This window comes from Rhamphochromis sp. 'chilingali' (genome assembly GCF_963969265.1).
Source record: "Rhamphochromis sp. 'chilingali' genome assembly, chromosome: 12".
NCBI lineage: Eukaryota > Metazoa > Chordata > Actinopteri > Cichliformes > Cichlidae > Rhamphochromis > Rhamphochromis sp. 'chilingali'.
In genome coordinates this window covers 102,501-128,938 of record NC_137939.1, presented here as the reverse complement: position 1 = coordinate 128,938, position 26,438 = coordinate 102,501, and the positions used below count along the sequence as shown (strand labels likewise).

The 26,438-nt window shown below is 41.2% G+C and overlaps 2 protein-coding genes across 2 annotated transcripts; both read left to right on the top strand.

Moving 5' to 3' along the window:
• Positions 1–1,128: 1,128 nt before the first annotated feature.
• LOC308406584 (bone morphogenetic protein receptor type-2-like) lies at positions 1,129–7,049 on the top strand (the record flags this gene model as incomplete). The annotated part of the gene is made up of 9 exons (XM_080897664.1): positions 1,129–1,330; positions 1,569–1,727; positions 3,396–3,499; positions 3,604–3,825; positions 4,704–4,818; positions 5,081–5,238; positions 5,424–5,577; positions 6,715–6,851; positions 6,933–7,049. 9 exons carry the CDS (start codon positions 1,129–1,131, stop codon positions 7,047–7,049), a joined length of 1,368 nt encoding a protein of 455 aa, XP_080753790.1.
• Positions 7,050–8,724: 1,675 nt separating this feature from the next.
• On the top strand, positions 8,725–25,273 carry LOC308406899 (NUAK family SNF1-like kinase 1). The gene is made up of 7 exons (XM_080898199.1): positions 8,725–10,252; positions 14,461–14,581; positions 15,506–15,657; positions 17,946–18,011; positions 21,625–21,744; positions 22,218–22,350; positions 22,458–25,273. The coding sequence occupies exons 1-7, from the start codon at positions 9,917–9,919 to the stop codon at positions 23,645–23,647; spliced, it is 2,118 nt and encodes a 705-aa protein (XP_080754325.1). The 5' UTR covers positions 8,725–9,916; the 3' UTR covers positions 23,648–25,273.
• Positions 25,274–26,438: the final 1,165 nt, after the last annotated feature.

Below are 26,438 nucleotides of genomic sequence, written 5' to 3'. Positions count from 1 at the left end.
TCCATCAAACTACAGAAACCACAGAAGCCTCACACTGACTGCTACTTGTTTTTTGTTGTTGTTTTTTTCTGTGTGTTGTCAAACATTACTTGGACTGAAAGGATGTCAGCAGAAGAACTTGGTGACCTCTTAGTGAGAAAACATTTTAAATATATTTTCCTCTCCTTTTTTTTTGGATAACTGCATGTTGAAATGATATAATAATAAAATGAAATAATAAAGTGACGTGAAAAAGATGGAGGATTCAGGTGTGTGTTAACGCAATGCCACAATCTTACCAGGAATGGACGTCCAAGTAGATTTGACCCAAGGTCAGACTGTGCAATGCTCATTAACTACAAAAATCCCAAAAGACTCTCCATGCTTCAATCAACATGGTAGAACAATGAACACCAATGAACACATCTGTATACCAAAGTATTCTTGGGTCAGATCTGAAGACAGTGGGTCATACAATCGGAAATTCCCAAGCATTCACACAATACCTGGTCTTTCATGCACTTTTTTAAACGAATAATAGTGATATAGTCAGTCTAAAAAAACTCTACATTGCCCTTAAAAAAACATTTGAATTCATTAAGATGAATGAAGATTTCACTGTAGTATTTGATACAGCAATCGTGACTTGAGATAACCTAGCGCATACTTCCAGAGTTCTTTGAAATTGCCATTTTGTGAGACCTTGATGATGATAGATGATGCCGATAGTCTGGGAGGCTAAATTTAATGTTTTAGACAACAAGTGTCCTCGCGCAAGGATACAAGAGCAGGTGTGGGCTGGTGGGAGGTGCGCTTGCAAGCATGAGAAACGAATCTCACATTCTCAGGACAGTCATTCAACTTCGCCGCTCAGGGTGAATAAACATGCTAGTAGAAAGGTGGTGGCTGATTTTGGCCTTGGGTGAGTATTTTTAAAATCATCTGCCAATCTGCTGTGTTGTTTGTTCCTTTTTCTGTGTCTGATTTTGATTAATGATGGCTGCTAATAGTTACAGGTTGTGTTGCTTGTGTTGTAAAAGGACTGTTGACTAGGCTAATTTAGACTCCTATGTTATTAATCACCGTTGTCATCTTACATTATACGTCCGACTTTCTTTTTATTCTTTTTTTTTATTCCCAGAATGTATTATGTGCATCTACAGCAAGCCCTTACAGCAGAAGAGAAGGTGTTTTTTTCAAATAACAGAAAGTACAAAGCATAACTACAGGCAGAATAAGAAATACACTGCTGCGGGCAGTGTGAGCGGGTCAGTGCAAGTTTGTGAGACCACGGACTGTTGCGTGGGCTACTACCGGATCATTAACGGCACACCAAAAGCTGACATTCTTGGTAAGAAGCCCGTATGTCTGGGCAAGTACGTGGAGTGTATAGTGGGTGATTGAAAACAACAACAACAACAACAACAACAACACATTTTTAGCACATTAGCAAAAAAAAATCTAATGATTGATAAGCTAGTTTAAAGAAAGCTCCCGCGCCAATTGTAACAGCTGAAATGTGCCACGTGCTGTGAAGTATAATGAAGTATGTAATATTGTTTGTCGTGCTCCTGATTTTTCGATTGCAGCTTGTGACAGAATTGAAAAGTCATGCCCAGATGAAACCTGCAAGGCACAAACACGCATCAACAATCAATTCTTGACGTGCATGTGCAACACAGACCTCTGCAATGGCAACATTACTTGGGGAAAAGAACAGACTTCACACCCCTACTCTTATTTTTCAGGTATGGTATTAATAAGGTTATATAACCGTGAATTACTAAATAAATGTATAATTTAAGAATAATATATCATAATACAATTAGAAGCATTTAAAAAGCCTAAAACACTTCATGTCCTTCCCGAGGCAACCCCAAAGGAATTTGTGCCCCTCGGGGAATCAAACCAAAGATCTTTTTCTTGTTAGGCTCTTGTTATGCTGAATATATATTCAGGTGGTTGACAAATTTAAGGAAAAATCAACATTAAGTGTAACATTACCAGACACCCAACACTTGGCATTGATTTGTCAGTATCTGGAACAGTTAGCCATCACCATGCCAGCAAAATGGCTCACACACCATTACAAAGATCTCTAGCTCAAATTGTTGTGTTTTTCCTTGAATTCTTCACCCATTCGCATGTGCGATAGATATGATCATTCATTCAGAATTCAACTGGCACCTAATCCTTTTTTCTCCCCTTTTTAGTCGTCTTCATGAAAAAGGCTGTGAAACCTCTGGTTGGGATTTTGCTCTTTATGTGTTTCTGGATCGTTGCTGCTCAATGGAGAAGTTGCCTAAAAAAGAAAAGTAAAGTTCTTTTTTCTTCAAAAACATTATTTATGATTTAAATACCACTTGAGTAATTCAGTTTGACCTGACTGACTCCACTGCAAAAAAAGAAAAGAAAAGAAAAGAAAAGAAAAGAAAAAATAGTGAATCTTCTTTTACACCTTCAAAGTTATGCTTTACCCTCAGATTTCTCAGAGAAGTCCAGCATGCAGGGCAAAAACACTCAAATTCAGTTTGCTATTTTCCTAAAAATAACAATGTCACTTTTAATGCTTTTTTTTTTTTTTAATGCTATAATTTAATTAATTATTCATTTTGGCAGTCTTAATTCCTAGGGTCAGGACTGCCAAAATGAAATAATAAAATTATCATGAAATAATTAAATGTGTCAATAATTAATTAAAATGTGAAATAAATAATTAATAATTAATTAAATATGTCCAAATATGTATTTAATTAATTAATTACATATATATATATTTGATTAATTATTGACACATTTAATTAATTATTTCATGATGTATTTATTTATTATTTAACGGTCTATTTAATTAATTCATTTTGGCAGTCCTGGCATTCCATACTTGTTGAGTCGTTCTCTGGGATGTGTAACTTGCGTGAATTTCATTAAGGGATAACATCGCATGTGATAAAAGTTGACAACAAGCTGGCCAGCTCAGAGGTTGAAGACTGTTTTGTTTAAGGTCCATTTTCTGCCTTCAGTTTTACATTTTTAGTGTTTAATATTTGCATTGCATGTTCACATCAATCAACTGTGATGAGATATTAGGTTTACCCGTCTATTTTTAGTATTAATATGGTAATAATGTGTCCATTTGTCTTTTTTAATTCCACAGAAGAATAAAGCTATTGTTTCTACATTTTCTCAACTTAAATTGAGTTCCCATGATGTCTTGGCCTTGAAATGCCTTCATTCTATGTGCTACGCTGACCTTGGTTTTTATCTGTGTTACGGTACTCCCTCTGCTACTCTTCAGTCACATTTCCATGCTCTCAGTAACTAATCAGGAAGCTTTCAAATGAATGGTGGCTTTATTGTACTACCAGATTACTTTCTATGAGTGGCAACTAAATCACTTCTTTACTATAATATTTCAGAGAAGAATCTACAGTCCCCCAGTCATTACCACATCCGACCCTCCTGTTCCTGCCAAATGACAAAAACCTCTGAGATCGACATCAGTCAGATCGAGCTACAGCAGGTATGCTCTGCTATGAAACAGGTTAATTCCACAGTAGGTAGTGTGCAAATTATCAGCAAGAAATGCATACAGGTTCTGATTCTTTACTTGTTTATGTCCTGCAGATTGTGGGCCGAGGGCATTTTGCAACTGTTTTTCAAGGGACATACCAGGGCTCTGTGGTGGCTGTCAAATTTTTACCTGCGGCCTATGAACATAATTTTAACACAGAAAAGGAGATTTATGAGCTACTGCTGTCAAAGCATACTAGCATTGTGAACTTTCTCGGTGCTGGGAGGAAACCAGATGACAAAAGCTGGTTCATTGTGCTGCAGTTTGCTGAATATGTGAGTGAAAACCTTTGCACGAAGACAACAGCTGCTCAAGGAAAAAACTGCATGGAACAGACCAGAGAAATATTTGTAAATAATACTAAGAGTCTGTTACAAGTGACAAATAGAATATATAGGTAAAAGAAAAATATTTATTCAAATTATCTAAAGTAACGTGAGTAAATGTTAAAGAAAAATGAATAAATGAACAGGCGCTAAAAATGTCAAATTATATGCCAGGTTAAGCCACTGTGTTTAAAAATATTTATTAAACCAGCTATTCTACCCACATCTCTTATTTAATCACAATGACTTCAGCTCCTTTTTGATCCCATCGGAGACTGAAGGAAACATGTCGCATTATGTGACTCATTCATCATTAAAACCATTTCTGATCAGATGTCTAGTCCGAGACAGAATTATCGTAGAGTAAGGCTAATAAAATTATTGCAAACACTAAGTGGAAACGATTGTAAAGATTTTAAGATGGGTATACTGAACAAAACCATTAATAAAGGTTTAATGGGTCAGGGGTCAGGATTGCTGCCTCACAGCAGGAAAGCTTCCTAGTTTGAACTTAGTCTTTCTGTGTGGAGCTCTCACATTCTCATAGTCAGAAGACATTCATGTCATATTAAGCTGTTATTCTAACCTGGACATAGATCGGATAATCCGGTACTGTATGGTTAAACCTTGTAGGACTTCAGTTGATCAGTAAGAGTAGAACAGCTCTACATAAAGTTTAAAACTAATGCTAATGTGTGAAACATAATTGCTTTTCTATATTTATGGTTGAATAGTTTATGTTCGATGGCTCTAAGTCTATAGCGCTTTATGTATTTGAAACCACTGTATGCTTCAAGTACGAATGACTATTATCCCTTTGATTTCAGGGATCTCTTCATTCCTTTTTGTCAAAACAAACCACGAGCTGGATGTTCTCACTGAACCTGTGCCAGTCGCTATCACAGGGACTTTCCTATCTCCACTCTGACCTTCTCAGCCATGGTACTGGCCAGAATAATATTGCAACAAATGCATGTGTGCATGGGTTGTCTGTTTGATGTGGGAAGCATAGAATGCATGTTTTTAAACTATTATCATCAAGAATAAAGATGAGTTGTTTTTATCCAAACAATGGATCTACTGCAGTGATTCATCTAATGTGGCCACAAATCTTAAATAATGATAAGCTGTTTATGTGAGGCTGTCTTGGTATGTGAGAGTAAGCTACAGGAACAAAATATTGTTTATTGGATTTTTCATACAGATTTGCACAAACCTCCTGTGGCCCACAGAGACCTCAGCAGCTCCAACGTGCTGGTGAAGGCGGATGGTACCTGTGCCCTGTGTGATTTTGGATGCTCCACCATTCTGCGTTCTTGTTCAGAGCCTTACCGCAGGCACAACCAGAATAAAAACACAAAGGTGAGACACAGGTACTACTGTTTATCCACTCAAATCCTCTTATTTAAATAACAAAACAAAAAAACTTGAAGACCTAGACTTGCTGCTGTTTTTTGAAGTAATTAAAATTTCACACTAGAATTACATGAAATCAAAACATCCAATATTATTACTTATTTCTAATAGATAAATTTGTATTTTTGTAGTGTATTCAACTGGGCACGCTGCACTACATGGCTCCTGAGATCCTGGAAGGCTTTGTGAACCTGAACGAAAGCATGTTTCTCATGCAGGGTGACGTTTATGCTTTGGGTCTGCTGCTGTGGGAGATCTGGATGTGCTGCTATGATTTATTTGAAGGTTAGTCATTATGAGTAGATGATATGATGTTATGATGTTCAAAAATAAGTCCAAGGCTCTTTAGAGTAGTACAGAAGGCCAAGGTAAAGTTATTCAGAGTACCTAAACGGCTTGGCAAACTGTAAAAAGGTTGCTGTATATTGTGTAGCTGTAAAGTGCAGCTTTATTTGACTAGAAATTATCTTTTTTTTTTTTTACATGTAAGGTACGTACTACAAGAAAAAGCTTTTGTGTTTCTGTTCATGGAGTGAAACTGTGGAACAGTTTGAATATGGAATTAAAGCAACGTCCAAACAGAAAACAGTTGAAAAAGAGTTGTAAAAATATGATCTTCTCGAACTATAAAGAAAGGGAAAATATTGATAATAAGTGAATGTCTCTATTTAAAAAATTTCATGATGTGATATTATAGTATATAGTATATATTATTTCAGAAATCTGTTCACTATTTTTATTACAAATTATATCAGTAAGGAAGCTGACTAAATATTAACTGATAACTTATGGCAAAGGGGTGGGATTAAATAAGTGTGTACTTCTTCCCACGCCCTTTCAACATGTAAATGAATCAGAACGGTAGCAATATTGAAATGTATTGACTTTTGTATAGTATTTTCTCTCTCTCTCTCTTATTTTCTTTACAAAGTGTACCTGTATATTGTTTACACGTTTGAAATAAATTAACAAACAAACAATAATGGTGCAGCAGTGCAAATGATAAATGTCATGTCATACACCTGCAGTGTTTCTGATGTGTTTGGAGTCAAATATGATACTTTTAATGTAGTCTGAATTTAGAAACAAAAAACTGCAGGTCATTCAGTTTTCTCTGCTTTAAGGCGAGCCTATTATTGTAATGGGTTGTCATTATCAACAGTACAATTTCAGGCTGTTGCTAGAGTGTCCAGCTTTCATTCCTCTCAGAAAATATCAATTATCACACTGGCTTTTCAGTGGGTGTGTCACTGAAAGGGGAAAACTGATCTGAATCAGAAACTGGTGAATAGTGCGCTCCAGCCGGCCTGGTTTCCCAGTTGCTTGAAATCTGATAGTTAATGCATTGGTTTCTGGGCTGACAAGTCATATTTTCAATTCACTAAGCCTAGAAAAAACTAATAGCACTGCTTCCACCTGCAGGCGGAGCTGCACCACAGCATCTTTTGCCATATGAACTAGAGCTGGGAAGCAATGTAACACTGGAGAGCCTCATGCTGTACGTGTCCTATATGGACAAAAGACCCTGTATACCTGAACACTGGGAACTGCTACCACAGGTATTCTTGCATAGGGGCTTTGTGGTACCACTTACACCTGTGGTGTCTGTAATGTGTGGACTAAATGTTTATTGTTCTCAGGGAGCTGCGCTGAGGGAGCTCCTGGAGGATTGCTGGGACAGTGATTCAGAAGCCCGACTGACAGCTCACAGTGTTGTGGAAAGAATAACCTCTCTTCAGTCTTCTTACTCTCTGTGACTTCTTTTTCTGTTGTCTTTTCAGGTAGACATGATTTTGTACTGCTTTCCTTCAGAAACCTTTTTCTGCATCAGCTGCCATAATGATCTCTTATCTGGCAGTTCTGATATAAAGTGAACTCTGATAGCATTACTCAGCAGGCTCATAGGCATTTCTGTCCCAGTTTACTCAGAGCTATACTGACAAGGAGACTGAATTTCATCTCATTAATACCACTGACGCCTTACTTCAGCAGGAACTGGTTTCACTGTTTCTTTTAAAGCCCACAGGATTTGTGTTCGTGCTAATGGAAAGCCCCGTGGTATATATTACAAAAGAGAACCGACCAAAGTAGCAGCCATGCAAGTTCAAAACATCTCAGAAATGCAACAAATATCACCCAAAAAGCAAATGTTTCATACGCATAAACTCAATTTAAATTGAACCTCTCCCTAAACGGTCACTCCTAAAAAAACGAAAAAGAAAAAAGATAAGATCAGAGTGTTTCCTTTGTTTCTTACTAAATATTCCATGATCAACTGTAAGTGGGATTATTGGAAAGTGCAAGTATTTATTTCAGTTTTAAATTTCAAGCTAAATCTAATTTTTAGGTCTTCAAACAAAGAAACATGAAATTCATGTTTTATTGACATTTATTCTTCATTAACTTCAGTATCTCAATGATTGAGTGCTGTTTACTAAGTTACTGTTACTGTTGAAGTTACTAAGTAACTGTTGAATCCCAGGAGACTCCCCCAGTGCATATATCTTACACTGTGTAACTTAGCTGCCTTTAAATTAATGTGCATAATGTTACCTTTTTAATCCCATTTATCACTTATGAAAGAGAGGATAGCAACAGGGACAAACTCCAAGCGTACACCGTTTGACTGCTGTGGCTGGGCTTTGAAGGTGATGCAGAATACCAAATATAATATTCATTTAAAAATGTGTAATCAAGGAAACTTATGAATTAGAGAATTTTCATTTATTAAATTAATTATAAAGATTATTTTAAAACTGACCACTAGATGTCACTGTTCACTCACATCTATTTGTTTGCAGTGGAAACAATGGATTGTGATCTCATCACAAATCTATTCTCAACACTACAACAAGGAAAAAAGCCAGCATGTTCAACATGTGGCCACATTCTTCTGGCTTACACTTGAAATATATTTATTTAAGCATTTCGTTGTTTAAACTTTTGCATTCAACTGAAATGTTGTTTTCATGCAAAAATGTCACTGATGTTTCAGAGATGCATGCTCATGCCTCAGCAGCATGTCTTTTGATCTCCAACCTTCAACCACAAGTTTAAAACTGTTTCTTTGGCATTGCCTTATTGTATGCTGCATGCACTGAATTCCAGTATGTAACTGTCATTACAAATGTTGCTGTGATTAAGTCAAAAGTTTGCACAAAGCTCCAAAAATATGACTTTATATGTCATCAAATTTTAACAACAGTAGAGAAACAAATGAGAAAGAAGTATTTGAACCAGTATAATATGCTTGTGGTGGGTAACCCAACGAAGGAGTCAGTCGAGGATGAATAAGTTTAACAATTTCCAAAAATCCACAAAGAACAGTAAACCTCATTTTAACCCTTGTCCTACTTTTAAGCCCACTTTCTGTTAGTGTTCTTTTGATGTTACCAACCACAAAAGCCAGAGACGTCATGTACTGCAGTCTAATGGTCTTGCAGATATTCTGGGTGATTTAGTCATGCACGGAAACATCTACTAGAGAGCTCACAGTTATGCTGGTGTCCTGCCTGATGCGGTTTCATTAGAACTAACAAAAGCGTTTCTTTTAATAAAGCAGCAGAGCCACTGTGGTATTTTAAAATGCTATATCTTCAGTTTCAAACACATTGCTTTCCTCAAAATATCTTGTAGCTGTGAACTCCTCGTCCAGCATATGATAAAGCTCAGTCCTTTCAGCTGAAACTGCTACTGACACTAATGATTATTTGGAATAACTTGTAGTTTCCACTTTTTTAAACTCACCTTGTATCACATAAGCTGGAGTGGGACCTGCTGCTGCTGCTGCTTCACTCTCTCTGGCTGCGTTTTAAATTAAGGGCCACACATTACCTGGTGTTAAGTTCTGCTAGGGAAATTTGGCAGATATAGTGCAGATACTGGTTTAACAACTGCTGACAGCTAAACCATCCTTAACTTGTTAGTTGTACTCTGCACACAACACAGCCACAGAGCATGTATCTCTCACTGTCCTTTGCTTCTGCTGTCTTATTTCATGACGTTTAACCGAGGTTACTCGTTATCTATAACAGTTTTTTTTGTTTCTTTGTTTTACTGTTTAAAATGTACGTTTTAAATAAAAGAATAAAATCCCTTTTCTTTGACTGCAAAGTCTCTGCCAACTTCCTCAGAGTCTTCGAAGCTCGCCGCATGGCACAGCATCACCACAAATGTCTGATTGAAGTGATGGATTTAGGGTAAATCTGACCCGCAGGACATTCCCCGCATGCCTTCTTCCCCCGTGTTTCTGCCGCTGGGTAGGTCAAGTATTCGCTGGAAAAACCCAAATTAATCCCAAACGAGTGTGACGCTCGGGGATGTTGCCTTGTGGAGGCTCCACCCCTCGCCTCGGAGCGTGTGGTTCCCGTCGCTCCTGTTGCTGTGTTCCTGAGACTGAGAGTGGTAGTAGAAAACAACAGCTGGGCCGATAGATCAGACGGCTTTGGGGCATTTCTTAATTTTCAGACCATTACAGAAGCCTCCTTTAAACGTGTGAGACTCTATATGGACAACCCGATCATTAAAAAGAGCTCCAGCTGCTTTTTATCAAAACTCAAATTGATTTGGGGATCCGGTCCCGAGGAAAGCTGCTCCTGACAGGTGCGCAAAGTGCGCAGAGAGGATGGGCAGACGTGAGGCGGACAGCAGAGACGCAATGAACACTAGCGGACGCTCCGAGCTGGGCTGCCTGCAGGACGCGGCGTCCAGCAGCCAGCATGGCGGCGAGCAGTCACCGAGAATGGACAGCCGCCGTGCCTGCAACGCGGAGAAGCGACAGAGAAACATGAAAGTAGGCGTGGAGGCGCTGGGCCAGGCATCCACAGCCACAGCGTCCATTGAAGTAAAAAAGCATCAGCACAAGCACAACTTAAAGCACCGTTATGAGGTGATGGAGACTCTGGGGAAAGGCACCTACGGCAAAGTGAAGAAAGCGGTGGAGAGAGCGAGCCTGAAGACGGTAAGATGGTCACCATAACCCATCATAGTATACTGCCTCAAGCTTTTCGGAGCTGTGTGGCTGAAGGACTCGTTATTTCCTAAACAAAGGGCGAAATGTGGTGAAAGGAAACGATAAATTATCAGTTTCTGAAATTGATCTGACCTCCTAACCTCGTCTGCTGACCCTGTAAAAAGCCTATAAAAAGTGTAATGTGATTCCCATGCTTTTACTTTTCGCCTGTGTCTTCATGCGTCTGTGCTTGCGTGCTGCACTTGCCACAGTGTTGCTCAGTGGTAATTAAATATTAATTTGAAGGTGGAAAGAACTTCGTGGGGGGCGCTCTGCGTGTGGTAGGATATGCGTTGATCCTGAACCCATTTCTTGTGCTGCCAGCTTGAGATGCCTTTGGTCTGACTCACTCAGCAATTGAAAAAGGGGATAAAATCACTACAATAGGTCTGCTCCAACTAGAGTCTGACCCCTAAAAACCCAGACTTAAGCACACACACACAGAGAGCAAGACATAATACCATAACAAGTTTCTATTTAACTTCACAATCTGAATATCTAGGTTAAAACAGAATGTGGTGCCAGATTAGTTTGAATAATCGTGGGTTTATGTCTGGTCAGACCTTAATCCCTCCCTCTGTGCTGTGATCTGAGAGGACGGGGCCTCATCAGTTTCCTTTCTGGTTTATTTTAGTAAATAAACACAGTTCCATAATCTGATTGCGACAAAAAAGATGATCCTGATTAGAGTGAGTTTCTCACAATTTGTCTGGCTCCTTCAACTGTGATTGCCAGATCTCCTCACTGATAGTAACCCCCGCCAGGTGTGGAGACGTCGTAGCCCTCACCAACTAGAAAATGTCTCAGTATATCAGAGACTGCCTACCCCCCTTCCCTCAACCCCCACCAGTTTGCTTACAGAGCAAATCATTCTCAGCCCTCTATTGTACACCTATGACTGCACACCAACCCAGCCAACTAATGACATCGACACGTATGCCAATGATGTCCTGACGGTGCTCAGAAAATAACCTGAAGCTTAACTCCCTTAAAACAAAAGAACTCATAATGGACTTCATGAGGCAAAGATAGGTCTACTCCCCACTCATTATAAATTAAGAATGGGTGGAATCTGTAGAATCACCCACATCTCCATGGATCTCACCTGGAGCCACAACACCCTGGTAAAGAAAGCCCAACAGCAGCTTCATTTCCTCTGTGTCCTGAGGAAGAATAACCTGGACCAGAAGTGGCCTTCTACAGCTCCTCATTGGAGAGTGTGCTCTTCTACTTCCTGGGTGTTTGCTACGCAGGGGCCACAACAGAGAACACGAAGCCTGTGCAGAGCGTAATTAACATCACCTAAAACATCAGTCACTGCCCTCTACCACCCTTGGAAGCCATCGCCAGATCCTCCTATCTCAGGAAAACCAGGGCCATCACAGGCGACCCTTTGCACCGCGCCCACCACCTGTATGACCTGCTGCCTTCTGGTTGGCGCCTCAGGTCAATCAGGTCCCACACCTTCAGACTCAAAAACACCTTCTTCCCCTGGGACATTCAGACTGTCAAAAAACACTTTCTCCCCACACCCCACCCCTGCCCAATCACCTCACTAATCTGAGCCATGGCCTGAGTTACCCTCATCACTCATGCCACTCACACACGGACTCTATTCATACCAGGTCATTTCTTTGCACGACTTTCAAGCACTTTGCAACTTGTTTTCTGTTGTGTACAATTCAATTCTATTCTATATCTTAACATGTAGTGAAGCATGTATAAGAGACTGCTGGTAGGATACAGAGAGATGAACAAGGCCATGTAGAGTGTGTGTGTGTGTATGTGTGTGTGTGTGTGTGTGTGTGTGTGTGTGTGTGTGTGTGTGTGTGTGTGTGTGTGCGCGTGCAGGGTGAGTGGGTTTGGTAGGACAAGGGGGAAAAGCTGAATTCCTTGAGCCATTAGCAGGCACATACCAAGGATTCTTTGAAACAAAACAGGCATTATTTTTGGAAACAAGGCTAGCGGGCTGTTTTGTGAGCTTGGGGAGATGGGAGAGGAAAGCAGGAAGAAGAGCAGGAAGAGAAGGCACTATGAGTGATTTTATATTAAGGAGCTCACTTGAGACTTGTTCCTGTAAAGTGTCTAAGTGGTTTTCCTGTGACGCTGCAAGAAAGGAATGTAAGTCATCCTCATGAATGCACAGGGTAAAGCAAAAGGAAAGATGAATAACCAGCCTTGGTTATGCAAGCTAAGTATTCTGTGGTCACTTACCCTGGTTTGGAGCCTCACTTGTTTTTAAAGCTTAAATATCGTAGGCAAGAAAGAAAAAAAAAGGAATTGAAGCAATCAGATAATGCCATCAGAAAAAAATTCTTGTTTCCTTTCTTGCATTTAATGTATATGTCTTTGCCCAGTTTCCCATCAGTTCTGCAATTCCTGGTTAAGGAAAGGGACGGCTTAAGGCTGTGTGTAGATGATTGGAGGTCAAGGGTCACTCTGGCAGGAAGCCTGTATAATTCTGCCGCTAAATCGTTCACAGATGCAGCAGGGACCTTTAGTGATGCTCAGGCTCCTGGGATACATTTGTGTGTTTGTGAGAATAGCAGGGTAGGAAGGAAGTTGGTGCACACCCCAACCCCCATGATGACTTCATACAGACAAACACACCTGCAATAAGTCAAGACTGGAGTCAGCAGGAAAACAAGAAGGGGATGGGAAAGCTAGTACATCCCTTTGCACATCTAAAATTGCCATGCCATCATAATATAGGCCGTGATGATGTCAGAGAACGCCTGAATGACTCCCACATGCTGCGTTGTGTTTCCTACACATTGTTGCAGTTTGCATGGTTGCAGTTTTTAGAGGAAACGATGAGATGTTGTTGGTGAGAAGGATACTTTAGAGGTCATATCTCTGCGTGATGCATCTGCAGGATATTTGCAGGCATAAGGGTGAGATCGCACAAACAACCACAGCTTCCTCTACTCACACATGGCCCCTTGAAATCAGTCAGATAAAATGCTCACTTTGCCCTGAACCATACCCAGAGGGTCTGTATTCCCTGTGTCATGTGTCACTTCAAAGTCTTGGTAGTAAATTAGAGCTGAGACGGCAGTAGAATTTTTTGACTCCCAGTCTATATCTTGATGTGTCTAATCCATAACTTTTATCTGTTATATTGCACTAAATCATCCCAGTAACTGATTTTACAGTCTCCCCTTCTCTTCCTCACATTGCTTTAAGTATTTGGGTCATAAATGGCTCTTTAGTGAGCATCAGAATCTGCCTCCCCAACTTTTTAATATCTGCCCTTCAGCTGATGACCTCATAAATCAGAAGGTCACTTCAGTCTCAGGGGTTCCCTGGATGGTGTTCGTGTTGTGTTGCATAACTATCATGGTTGATGGAGCGTGCGAACTGTGTCTCTTCCAGTTTTTCGGAGACATTTTTTTCCCCCCGCCAGCTGAGAAAACTCGAGTTTTGACCTGTGGGAGCTCACCCACAGGGACATGCAAAATTATACAGCGCATGTTTCGTCCCATGTTTAAATATCAGCCTCACAAATTAGTCCCATGGCTTCAGCTACTTGTTATATTCCACGTCTCTGTTGTCCTTTGTGTATTTTAGGCACACTCCGATGCCTCGTTGTCTGCCTGCATGCACTTGTCTCGTCTTTGTAAAGTGTTGATTATGTGACACTTATTCTATCCAACCAGTTTTATAGGTTTGTTTTAGGATGCATGTTTTTATTGCAGGCCTGCGTGTGTGTGTTCAGAAGCTTCGGGTTGCACTGGTGTATGGGATTAAAGAAGCAGAGTGTGAACACTGCAGCTGTCAACCTTCTGCCTCTGAACATCTCACATCACGAGATCTGCTCTCACCATGCAGCCTTTAAACCCACATAATCATGTCTAATACCCAGAGATTTTATTAGTGTATGAGCGTGTGTGTTTTTAAGCATCAACAGTATGTACAGTATGCCTTTGTTTCCATGTTTGGCTGTGCAGATGATGCATGAACTGTTTATTTATTTGTGGCTTTGATGGAGGTAAAGCAGAAAATGGTTAAATTTGTGTGTTTTCTGAGGAATTTATGGAAATTAAATCTACTGGCTCAAGTTTTATTACTCAGTCACTAGATTTAACACATGGTGTATGAAATTTGGACACAACCTTTTTTGTATAACATCCTCTAAACTTTGTCTTCCTTCCAAGGTGGCGATCAAGTCAATCCGCAAGGAGCGCATCACCGACGACCTGGACAGAATTCACATCCAGAGAGAGATTGAGATCACATCTTCACTCAGTCACCCCAACATCATACGCTTCCATGAGGGTAAGATGACACTGACACACCTTCCCACGTAATCAGACAATTTCATAGTTTGGTATCCAGCTAGCGTTTAGGCAGTCAATATTTTAAAGAACGTTAGTTGAAAGATATTAAGTTCCACAACACACACAGCAGCATTTACAGCAGTGTTGTTTAACAATGCCAGGGGCTAAGGGATAACGCTGGTAATGCTCACAAATCCTATTTGAAGCCCAAAACCAACAATGACACGACCCAACTAAGTATTTCCTATTTGTACAAAGAATCGTACACATGTCTTCTTACTCCGTTCCATAAACTTGCATTGTTGTTAAATACTTAACTTAAAATCATATCACTGATGCACTAATTTGGGGAAAAATATCCCAAAACTACTACAAATACCACTCTGGGTCAATTCAGGCTAAACCACCAAAATACTCACTGCAGCAAGAAGGAATCTCCCCAAAAATGATTTGCTAAAAGCTACAGCACCCAGAAATGAAACAATATGATGGAAAAGAATTGTAAAACTTCTAAAACAGCCTTGAGAGATGGTCTTTGGTATCTTGTTTCATCATCTTGTAGTGTTACTTAACAATAAAAACAGAAGATTTTTACCCTTATTCACTAAAGGTCTCCCATTTATTGTTGGATGGGTATTGTTGTTCAATAGAACAAATGAGGAGGATGTTATAGTCATCAATAAGATAAAAAATTCCAGTTAGCCCCACACCTGTCACTATACTTAAGTATATCATTTCGATTGGTAGCCATTCATCAGGTGAGACTCTTTTAAAGTTGTACAAATGACAGAAACTGCAGATATTTCTGTTTCTATGAAGATTTATTGAAATCAATAAGCATTTGCATACACGGATTACACGGGAGTTGAAAACCTACACAGCCAAAACAGCATTAAAGGTTTCTGTTTTCCTGTGTTGACAGTGTTTGAGAGCCGGGATAAGATTGTGATTGTGATGGAGTACGCCAGCAGAGGAGAGCTGTATGATTACATACAGGAGAGGAGGCGACTGCCAGAAACAGAAGCCCGCAGCATCTTCAGACAGATTACATCTGCTGTCCACTACTGCCATAAGGTTTATACACACCAAACAACCTACCCACATGTGTTCTGCAGGTGCCCAACAGGAATACATTACAAGTTAGCAAATTGCACACAGGCACGTGTGCACACATGCAAATACTGTACCGCTTAAACCAATAAATCCTAATCCTATTACTGCAGAAAAACTTGACTTGAGTTTTCAGATCTCTTTGGGTTAAGAGCGCATTATAAGGCTCGATTGTTCTTTACAGTCACACACTGACACATTTAACAAACGCTAAATGAGCCTCCTTCAACATTATTGTAAGCCTTGGCATAGAAACAAACACTTCTTTGTTTCTCTGATTTATTGTTGTGTACATAAAATCAGGCCAGAAAGCAGGAATTATCGAGGACTTATAGGGCTTTGGAGTTGACGTCACGCCGCAATGCATTGTGGGAGCGCAGCTCCATTTTCGGGGTCTACGAATCAAAACAAACACACTGTGTTGGAACGACGACGACAAGAAACATGCTTAAAAGCAGCTCAAAAGAAAACGGACGGTATAGAGACCGATTGCGTCCAGAGGCGAAGCAGCGGTACTTGAAAAAAAATAGAGTGCATCGCAAATCTGGACCCATTTGAAATACGGCAGTGGAGTAAAGACCCAGACGACTTACCGCCACTGTCCTACCCCGATATCTTCACGTATCTTGTTTGTGGAGTAAGCGCTTACACAGCGAACCAGTTTCGTAATTACAAGTCACTGGAGGCGCACATCCAATTTACAAATGGCTGGGTGCAAGATTTGGCTATTTTCAAGCCGCCAAACTCTGAGTACGTCGTCAAAGTAAGTCAGCTGGAGTGCACCGAGTGAAATAGCCATTTTCCACCCCCCACCATAATTAATGTTACACATTTATCATTTAACTGCTAAAATATCGTTATCATATTATATGCCCATAATTGTAAAGTACATGCAAGTTAACACATTGATAATCGGGTAAATTATTAACGCCAATTTGTGTCCTTCCTGTCTCATTTCATTTATTGTCTTTACATCAACCAATCAAGTCACTCCATTCTATGTTTGATCGCAATTTCTATAACTTCTGAGACCACCAACGATGATATTATTCAGCTATAAAGTGTGATGTGAACATATTTAGAACTTACCGGAATGAAAATGTCTTGAGCACACCAACTGATATCTGGAGACGTAACAGAACTTGATATCAGCTCGTCTCACGGCTGCTATCCAGGCTAGACGCCTTCGTTTGGTAATATCTGATACATGAGCTCCTTCATGTTGCTTCCAGGTTGGGAAAGCATAAAAAGACAATCCAAACTTATTCCCGTGCCGGTCGTAAGATCGAACATTGCAGCCGACCGCACAGCAAGTACGAACCATGGCTATGCTTTCGCTCCTTACTTAGACCCCCAAAATGGCGGATCGGGCCAAAATCCTTTCCACGCCCACCCCCGTGACATCACGCTCCAAACCCCTATTAAGTCCTGTTTAAACAGAAGTGCATTACAGTGGAACTTAGGATATCTGCCTGACTGTCAGCTGAGCTGGACATGGGGAAAAAAAGGCAGTTGTTTTGCTTTTCTTATTTTGGCAGTTTGGACTCTGTGTGAATCTGCTCACGTTAAACTTATCATTCAGCTTCTGCGTCTCTGTGGTGTGCAGGGTGATGGAATTTGGGCTCCTCGTGCCCTTGAATATTGTCCCAAAATAGACATGAATGTTCCAGCGTGAATGAATTATTGAATGTGCCTCAGAGGTATGCGGTGCACATGGAAAGACGAGCAAGACTTCACGAGAAAAATGGAAATAATCGAGGGCCATTCACTGCTCTGTTCACAGGCATTTTAAACGATAGTAAAATGCCTGTAAACGACCTGATAAACCACATCTAACCATACGTGTGTCTGCCGTGCTTGCACACATACACACATAGTGCAGTTACATGTAGCACACAAAGCACTGTCTGAGGTCATTGGCCATTTCCTTCACATAAGAAGAGAATTTAATAAATGAAATAAAGTTTGTTTAAGACGAACTGACAGGAATGTTTAAAGTGTCACATGATTTCCTGGGTGACCACACCTAATGAGGTACTACATATGCAATTTATTTTGCTACAAATAGTGTAGATTTTGAGTCATCTGCCTTTTCCTTGCACACTTGTGCTTAATGCCAGTCGGCGACTCAAACCGTCATCCGATGAAAAAACAGAGCACCTTCTCATGCTTGAGAATAATTAAACAGTCTGATGATCTTCCTTCAGACTCTCCAAGAGCAGGACCTCAAGTGTGTTTCTCCTGTCTTGCAGAACGGGGTTGTGCATCGAGACCTCAAGCTGGAGAACATTCTTTTGGACCAAGATTTGAATGTAAAGGTAGGATCCTAAGAAAATATTGTGCACTAACTGAGCCATCTTGCCACATTTCCTTAGCATTTAATGAGATAAGATAAGATAGAACTTTATTAATCCCTCGGGTGGGTTCCTCTGGGAAATTCTGTTTCCAAAAGCACAGCACCGACAGAAGTTACAGTTACAGAATGTTTTATTATATATATATATATATATATATATATATATATATATATATATATATATATATACACACACACACACACACACACACATATAAATACAGAGACAAATAAAAATAAAATATACGAAGGGGATAAATAGGAATAAAAAATAAAAATACAAGTGAATTGCACATTTCAAGTATTGAGGTCTATTTGCACCATTGACCATTTACAAAAGTATTGCACAAAAGGTATTGCACAGTGAGGTGAAGAGGCACTACAACTTAGTTGTTCCCCCCTCCTTTGTCCTCCTGTCTCCGCTCCCTCTCCCCTCCAGAGAGGAGTTAAACAGTTTGATGGCGTGTGGGACAAAGGAGTTTTTAAGTCTGTTAGTTCTTGTCTTGGGGAGAAGCAACCTGTCACTGAACAGACTCTTCTGGTTGTTAATGGCCGTGTGCAGAGGATGCCCAGCATTGTTCATAATGTCCATCAGTTTCTTTAATGTCCTTTTCTCTGCCACTGTCACCAGAGTGTCCAGCTTCACGCCGACCACAGAGCTAGCCCTCCTGATCAGTTTCTCCAGCCTGCATGAGTCCTTCTTTGCTGTGCTGCTCCCCCAGCACACCACAGCATAGAAAAGTACTCCAGCAACCACCGACTGGTAAAACATCCTCAGGAGCTTCCTGCAGATGTTAAAAGACCTCAGCCTCCTGAGGAAGTACAGTCGGCTTTGGGCTTTTTTATACAGGTGCTCTGTGTTGCATGACCAGTCCAGTTTATTGTCCACCCACAGCCCGAGGTACTTGTACTTGTTGACCACCTCCACCTCCTCCCCCTCTATCTGAACCGGCAGTGGACCTTCTCTGGACCTCCCGAAGTCCACAACCAGTTCCTTGGTCTTTGAGGTGTTGAGTTGCAGGTGGTTTGTGTGACTCCATGCGACAAAGTTCCTCACCAGACTTCTGTACTCCTCTTCCTGATCATCCCAGATACACCCCATGATGGCCGTGTCATCTGCAAACTTCTGAATATGGCATAATTCAGAGTTGTAGCAGAAGTCAGAGGTGTACAGGGTGAGGAGAAGAGGGGACAGCACAGTTCCCTGTGGTGCTCCTGTGCTGCTGACCACTGTGTCAGACGTGATGTCCTTCAGCCTGACGTACTGTGGCCTGTCGGTGAGGTAGTCGGAGATCCAAGCGACCAGGCAGGGGTCCACCTCCATCCTGTTCAGTTTTTCCTGAAGCATACAGGGCCGGATGGTATTAAAGGCACTGGAAAAGTCAAGAAACAGGATCCTGACCGTGCCTTTTCCCCCATCCAGGTATGAGTGGGCTCTATGCAGGAGGTACAGGATGGCATCCTCCACTCCGACACCCGCCTTGTATGCAAACTGTAGTGGGTCCTGGGCATGTTGTACCTGTGGTCGGAGGAGGTTGAGGAAGAGCCGCTCTAGAGTCTTCATAAGATGTGACGTCAGTGCCACCGGTCGGAAGTCATTCAGCTCATTGGGCCGGTTCCTTTTGGGGACCGGGACGATGCAGGATATCTTCCATAGGGCGGGCACTCTCCCCAGTCGCAGACTGAGATTGAAGACTCGTTGTAGCGGCTCCCCAAGTTCAGCAGCACATGCCTTTAGCATCCTAGGACACACCTTGTCTGGGCCTGCTGCCTTCCTGGGGCGAAGCTTCCTCAGTTGTCTCCTGACCTGATCCACTGTGACACTGGGAGATGTTTGGGAGGAGGGGAGGGGGGGAGATGTCTTGCTGCTGAGAGAGGGATTGGAGGAGGGGGTGTCATGGTGTAGGAAGGGGGGGGGGAAGCGAGGGAGGTAGGAGAGTGGGGAGAGGACTCTGTAGTAAAGGTGAGGGTGGGGGGGTTGTGGGCTGGTCAAACCTGTTGAAGAAGTTGTTGAGTTCGTTTGCCTTCTCCACAGTCCCCCCCACTGTGCTTTTCTTGGTGTTGTGGCCTGTGATGGTTTTCACACCATTCCAGACCTCCCTCATATTGTTCCCCTAACCCTAACCCCTTCCCATTATCATCTGATCCATGCTACGTGGATTGTTTTGCCGCCTCCAACATAAAATGCAAACACAGTGTACTTTCAGGATATATGTTGGAGCATTTTCTACCCAGAGGAATTTCAATGTGTTGTTGAGCAATGGACAGTGAATGTGAAAAAACACAATGTAAGGCCTTACAAAAGAACCCAGGGAATATTTCTTGCCTTATTTGGGCATTGTTCTCCCTATATCAGAGCTGTGCATGGTCAGCAGGGAATGCCGGGAATTTAGCGACAATCTTGAGGATTCATGCCAGTCAGGGGGTTTACGTATGTGTGCTCTGTCTGTCAAAAGAAAACGCTATGTGCAGACTTCTCTGCGGGTCTTCATTCGCTGCCAACCACATCACCGGAGGTTCACCGCACCGGCCTTTCTCGGCATCTGCTGCAGGAAATCACCGAGGCTCTGTGCAATGCGTTGTTATGTCTGCACAATAGCTGCTTAATGGCATCTGTATGGGGCAGAGAGAGGCAGATATGTGAAATGTTAGGTCATGTCAGGTTTAAAGTAGAATATTAGTCTGTAGAGTGTAACTTTGTGTTTGACTTTGTTTTCGTAAGCATTTGGTAGTCATTCATTCACTCTTCCAGCTTCATGAAGAACTGTCTCACTATAGACTGAATGCATGCAAACATATGGGAGTCCAAAGAAATGTGCTAATTGCCACTGGATATATATGAACAGTGAGCTGGCTTGCATTTACAGTGTTGTCTTCTTCAATGAGGTCTTTGTTTCCCCGTATCTCTCTACCATGGAAGTGAACCTGTCATTGTGAATATTTTTAACACCACGAGGGCTGATAGTGAGCCAGCATGCATGTTTATAATCTTCGCAGATAGAGGAGAGACACAGTATGTCTGCGTATGGCTTTCGGAGCCTCGAGTGAGTGATTGTTCCATTACGTGGGCGTAAGCAGCCTGATGCTTTTGGCCCGCTCCCCTTTTCCTCGCTCACACTTACTCTGGCAAAAGCTCAGCATACCTGCAGTATTTTTGGCTCCTTTAAAAGGAATTGCTTTTGAGTTATTGTGTATTTTCTTTCCCACATGACTAAAAGCTTTCCGTACATAGTCACTGAAAAGGAATTTAGATTGCGTGAGGCCGAGTGCTAAAGTGAATGAAACTCAGTGCAGGATTCAGTGTGAACTGATTAGTTCACTGTGACATAAAGTTTGAGATATCAGTGTTTTGAGTTTGTGGAGAGACATCTGGACTGAGATCTGTTGTCTTGTAATGTGACAGTTACGCCATCTATGATTCACAGTGTCACATGAACCTCTTGTGTTTACTTGACACAGAAAATGAGCGCAGACACATCCAGCAGCTGTGAAAGCTTTGAATAGTGTCAGCAGTAGGAAGAAATAAAAATAATTATTAACAAAATATGTTAATTTGCATTCTTTCTTTTTTGCAGCTGGCTGATTTTGGCCTCTCAAATAATTTCCACAAGGGCACGCTGCTGCAAACCTACTGTGGAAGTCCGCTCTACGCTGCCCCAGAGATCGTGAAAGGGCTCCCATACCAGGGACCAGAGGTTGGTCAACATGCTGTTAATTCCCAGCATTATGGATGTTAGGTTGTTTTAAAATGTTCACAGAATAATCAGTTTTGTTTACTGCAAGACTGGAGGGCTGCTTTTGGTGAGATTACATCATCATTTAATGTCACCACATGTGGCTGGTTTTCTTTTAAAACAACAGCTTTCTAGTACATTAGCTAATTCTAACAACTTGCATTGTGGGTATTGTACGCACCAGATGCTGGCATGAAAAAAAGCTCTTTAAAATGTAAAAAAATTATGATGTCGCTGGTTCTGCTGCATTTTGTGTCTTTCATGAATCCAACATTGTTATTTATATTAGTGCAATGCTAAATTACACTAATTTAGCAGTGTAAAATTCATATCTTCTGGATTAGTGTAGCTTTAAACCACAGTACATCTTCTTTTGTTCATGAATATGCTTTAAAATAATATAATATTTCATTCTGTATGTGTTTGTGTCTTAGGTGGACTGCTGGGCACTGGGGGTGTTGCTGTATGCCCTTGTTTACAGCAGCATGCCATTCGATGGTGCCAGTCACACAAAACTCACAGAGCAGATCAGCCAAGGTCGCTATCGCAGACCCAACCCCCCCTCTGGTAAAGCTTCATAACTTTATTTTTTATATATATTTTTAAAGCTGTCAAATGGGATCTGGTTTGTCAGCGTAGTGGCCATAAATAACTGTTGACTCTGTCCCCTCCAGACGCCTGTGCTCTCATCAGCTGGTTGCTGACAGTGCGTGTGGATGAGAGAGCCACGATAGAGGACGTGGCTAACCACTGGTGGGTGAACTGGGGATATGAAGAGAGTGTGTGTGACTGCCCTTCATTTCCACACCAAGAGTGCCCCTCCCCGCTGCTGGCTCGCTACATCGACTGGCAGAATCAGGTTGCTGCTGCTAGCAGTTTGACGGTGGATGCAGACTGCCTGTCCTCAGACTCTTCCGGTCTTCCTCAACACGCTTCCAACCCCTTTTACTTCAGCTTACCTCTAAAGCACGAATGTGGGGGAGGTGCAAGGGTGCGCGGTGGAATATCGAGTCTTAGGAAGTCTCGCAAGGAGAATGCGATTCCCCAGACTGCACAGGGAGCTTGCAGTGACGTTTGTTTAGCAACTGCTTCTTCCGTGGTGATTTCCTCCAGTTCCACTTTTGAAAGAAAAAAGCCCAAAGGTATTCTGAAACACCAGAGAAGTTTAGATTCAGTCTTTCACACCCCTCCCAGGGATAACGCCCCCTCTCAGCTCTGTAACACTGCACCGCAGCCCTGTCGAACACACAGTCTTACTCATGCGTATGTTGACGTCCTATCAACCAGCCTTCTGTCTCCAACTACATTCAGTCAGCCGTCGTCCAAAATGCCCAAGAAAGGGATACTAAAGAACTTGTATGGTGGGGAGTCAGGTTATGGTTCCTCATCAGACAGAAGGGGCTCAGGTGTAGGAAGTACAGACAGTAATGCAGGTCAGTCCTGTTCCCACAAACAACAAACATGTCTCCCTGGAGTTGAAGACAGTCCCACAATGCGCACAGAAGCAGTAAGAAGACGTAAGGGTATTTTGAAACGTAATGGAAAGTTTTCTCGCAGCCTGGATCTTCCTGACAACCACCAGTCTTCTCCCTCTCCAACTCCTGCGATATTCCCAGAGGCTCTGCAGCATCTCCTCCAGACTGCAGGGGATGCTGAGGGCCGTCATAGCCGCCCCTCTAGTGTTGTGAGCGAGGATAGCCTCTTCTCCTCCGATTCCTTTGATCTGCTGGACCTTAGCTCCCAGTCACGTCGCAAGATTTTCTCAAGGGGGGTGCGGCACAGCTCAGAGGACGATTTGGAGCAGCTGAGAGGCGAGGTGGACAGGGTTGTTGGACAACGACAAACAAAAAAGGAAATGGTGTAATACGAAGCGTATTAGAAACTTTAGTGTGCTGAAAAACTGGGTTTAATTCCAGCTCTTCAGTTCAGTTTTATGTGATAATCAGTGCCTGCGATCTTGAAAAGACTTCATGAACTCTAGAAAGGTTGCATCTCAAGTACACAGACTCTCATGACCATTGCACTGCCGATGTAAAGCACCATGTCTCAGCATATTTGCAGCGATAAATTAAAGTGTAGCCTCTGACTGTTTAACTGTGTTCCTCCAAATGGGACCTGATTTCCAGCAGTTTGCAGAGACAGGACAGAATAGTCTGTTTAATGGACTCGGTCCGACCTCACCTGCACAACAGACTCTCCTTGTAGATTTTTGCAGATTGATGTTGACAACTCTCAAAATCTTTGTCTGAAGGCTGTCATCTGCTAACATGGTAATCCATGCATCTTTGATTTATCGACAATCATTGTATGAGTAAGTCAAAAGACTTAAAGATATTTCCATCCACCTGCATTTTTTGACCATTTTGGATATAAAATCTGAGGTGTAAGTTCAGAAAAAAAGAAGAAAAAATACTTTTAAAGTTCAAAAAAATATGTGTGTATTGATAACAGTGAAATGTGGCAAAGTGCAATTGAAACTAGCTTTTTATACACTAATCGTGCATGAAGCATGTCAGATAGAAGCATACAGTATGTATGTGAGAACTAATGGCGAGGAGGAGCATTAGTTAAATTAATATATGAAACAAATGTAAATATAATTTCATTTTTTCTGCATTCTTTGGCAGTGCTACTAATTTTGCTGGTGATCTTTTGTAATATATAATTTGCACACTGTTGTTCTGCAGTGGTTGTGATAACACCCGGCAATAAATTTAACATCATCAGCTACTTATACTCAAGTATCCACCTTCATGCAGTCACACATACATATGGAAACAGATATGCATAGAAGTTTGCTTTTAGCTTAATGATTTTCTGAAATGTGTTCAAATGTGTGCAGTGTTTGGATGGAAACTAGACTGTAGCAACTTCTGTTATGATGATAAATTCTGCTCAGTTGACCTTTGGGATACTTTGTGGCAGCACTTTATAAACCTTATATAAACATTGCGACATGGTTATAGCGCACTAAAATGTAGCAGATATCAGGACATTTTAAGTGTTCAGTATTAACCTGTATAATCTGTCAGAAATTCTAATTTCTCATCTGAGAATAAATTGTGTTTTTATTCATTATCTGTTCATGCATCATCCTGCTTATGTTTATGCACTGTGGGCTTGCACAAGAGGAGCTATGGTTGTTAACAGACACTTCACATTGGTTAAACCCCATTTGTTAAATGTTTATATTCCGCTTATCTAAAATGCTAAGGAAAGTAATGCCGATGTCAATATTTTTTTTCAAGTATATTTATGCCACACAGTGTTTCACTGTGCACAGTTTGCTTCTTTGCACCAACACACACAGTGTGAATAGCAGATAGATCACATTGCTTTTTACCGTGACACCACCTGTGCTGCTCTGGATGTTTAGGTGATGTATGCAGTAGATGTATGCAATATTAAATCTGTGATTTTCATACTGTGAGAGGAAATACAAAGAATTCTCTTTAACTTTTTTTGTTTGTTATTTTTAAATATTTTTGTTTTTCTGGGTAAAATAAATTATTTGAATCTGAGCAGTTTGCAGTGTCTTTTCTGATGAAACGATAAATAAAATCAGCAGCATGTTGTAAGACGTATTGCATCTTGACCAACCATAGAGTTTGTACTCGAAAGCAGGGATGTTAGTTAGTTTGATTATTTGTCTGAGTGTGGAAGACAAAAAGATGTCTATTTAGTTACCTTGCTGTCTTCTTCTGTGTTTCTGTCTCCATAAACTCAGCTCTAGTTGGCCCACAGATTGTTTTCATAGTTTTTAATGGACTTGGTTATAAAAAGAAGTAGGCACAGTTTCTTTCTTTAAATGCTCTACAAAAAGGAAACATTAACTGTGGAAACAGCAGATTTGAAAAAGCAGGTTTCATTAAACAGTTATTCCAATGTTGTGTTTTGAAAGCCTGTCCAATGAGTAAACACTTCATAGATTGTTGTTTGGAGATTTTCATTTTAAGGATTACATTTTTCTGTATGGATTAAAAAAAATGCCAACATCTCCAAAACAACAAAACTCACCAGAAGGCCTTGTTTAGATGTGAAGAAGCCCGGCATGGTCTTTGATAAACATTATTATTTTATACCATTCACTTGCCTGGTTGTAAATTTCTTTAAGTCTTCTCCCCATTTTAGGACACTTTATATAATTTGAATTGATTGATTGGAGAAAAAGTTGGCCAGCAGAGGATGAAATCCAGAGCAAAGGTCAGATGGTGACTTTTCACAACACTCATATCCCGTCAGTGTCATGGGGACTATTTTGTTACATAAGAACAACCATTTAACTGTGCTGAGCTAATGTTTATGCTGCATGCACAGCGAGTAGATGAGTAAATGTGATACAGCCTTTATCTACACCCAAGACTTCTGGATTCTCAATCATTGCTTAAGATGGGTTGTCATCAAAACTACTGTACTGGGAGGTGATTTGAAGAAATATGTTTAAATCATCAAAACATCCATCTATCCACGTTCTTCTTCTTATCCAACTCAGGGTCAGTGGCACAGCTGGAGGCTCTAGCTTTGAAGTGCAAGTTAACCTAAAATGCTTGTATTAGGACTTTGGGAGAAAGCTTGGGTATCCAAAAAAAGCCCACAAGGGCATGGAGAGACAAACTGTAGGAGTGCTCCAGAGGGAACCGTGCTAACCACTGCAC

What these genes read in the sequence shown, in the direction of transcription:
- LOC308406899 (XM_080898199.1), top strand. Translation starts at nt 9,917, where the DNA reads ATGGGCAGACGTGAGGCGGACAGCAGAGACGCAATGAACACTAGCGGA. An exon ending in ACCAAGATTTGAATGTAAAG is followed by an intron (nt 18,012 to 21,624) that starts GTAGGATCCTAA and finishes TCTTTTTTGCAG; the next exon opens with CTGGCTGATTTTGGCCTCTC. An exon ending in TCCCATACCAGGGACCAGAG is followed by an intron (nt 21,745 to 22,217) that starts GTTGGTCAACAT and finishes TTTGTGTCTTAG; the next exon opens with GTGGACTGCTGGGCACTGGG.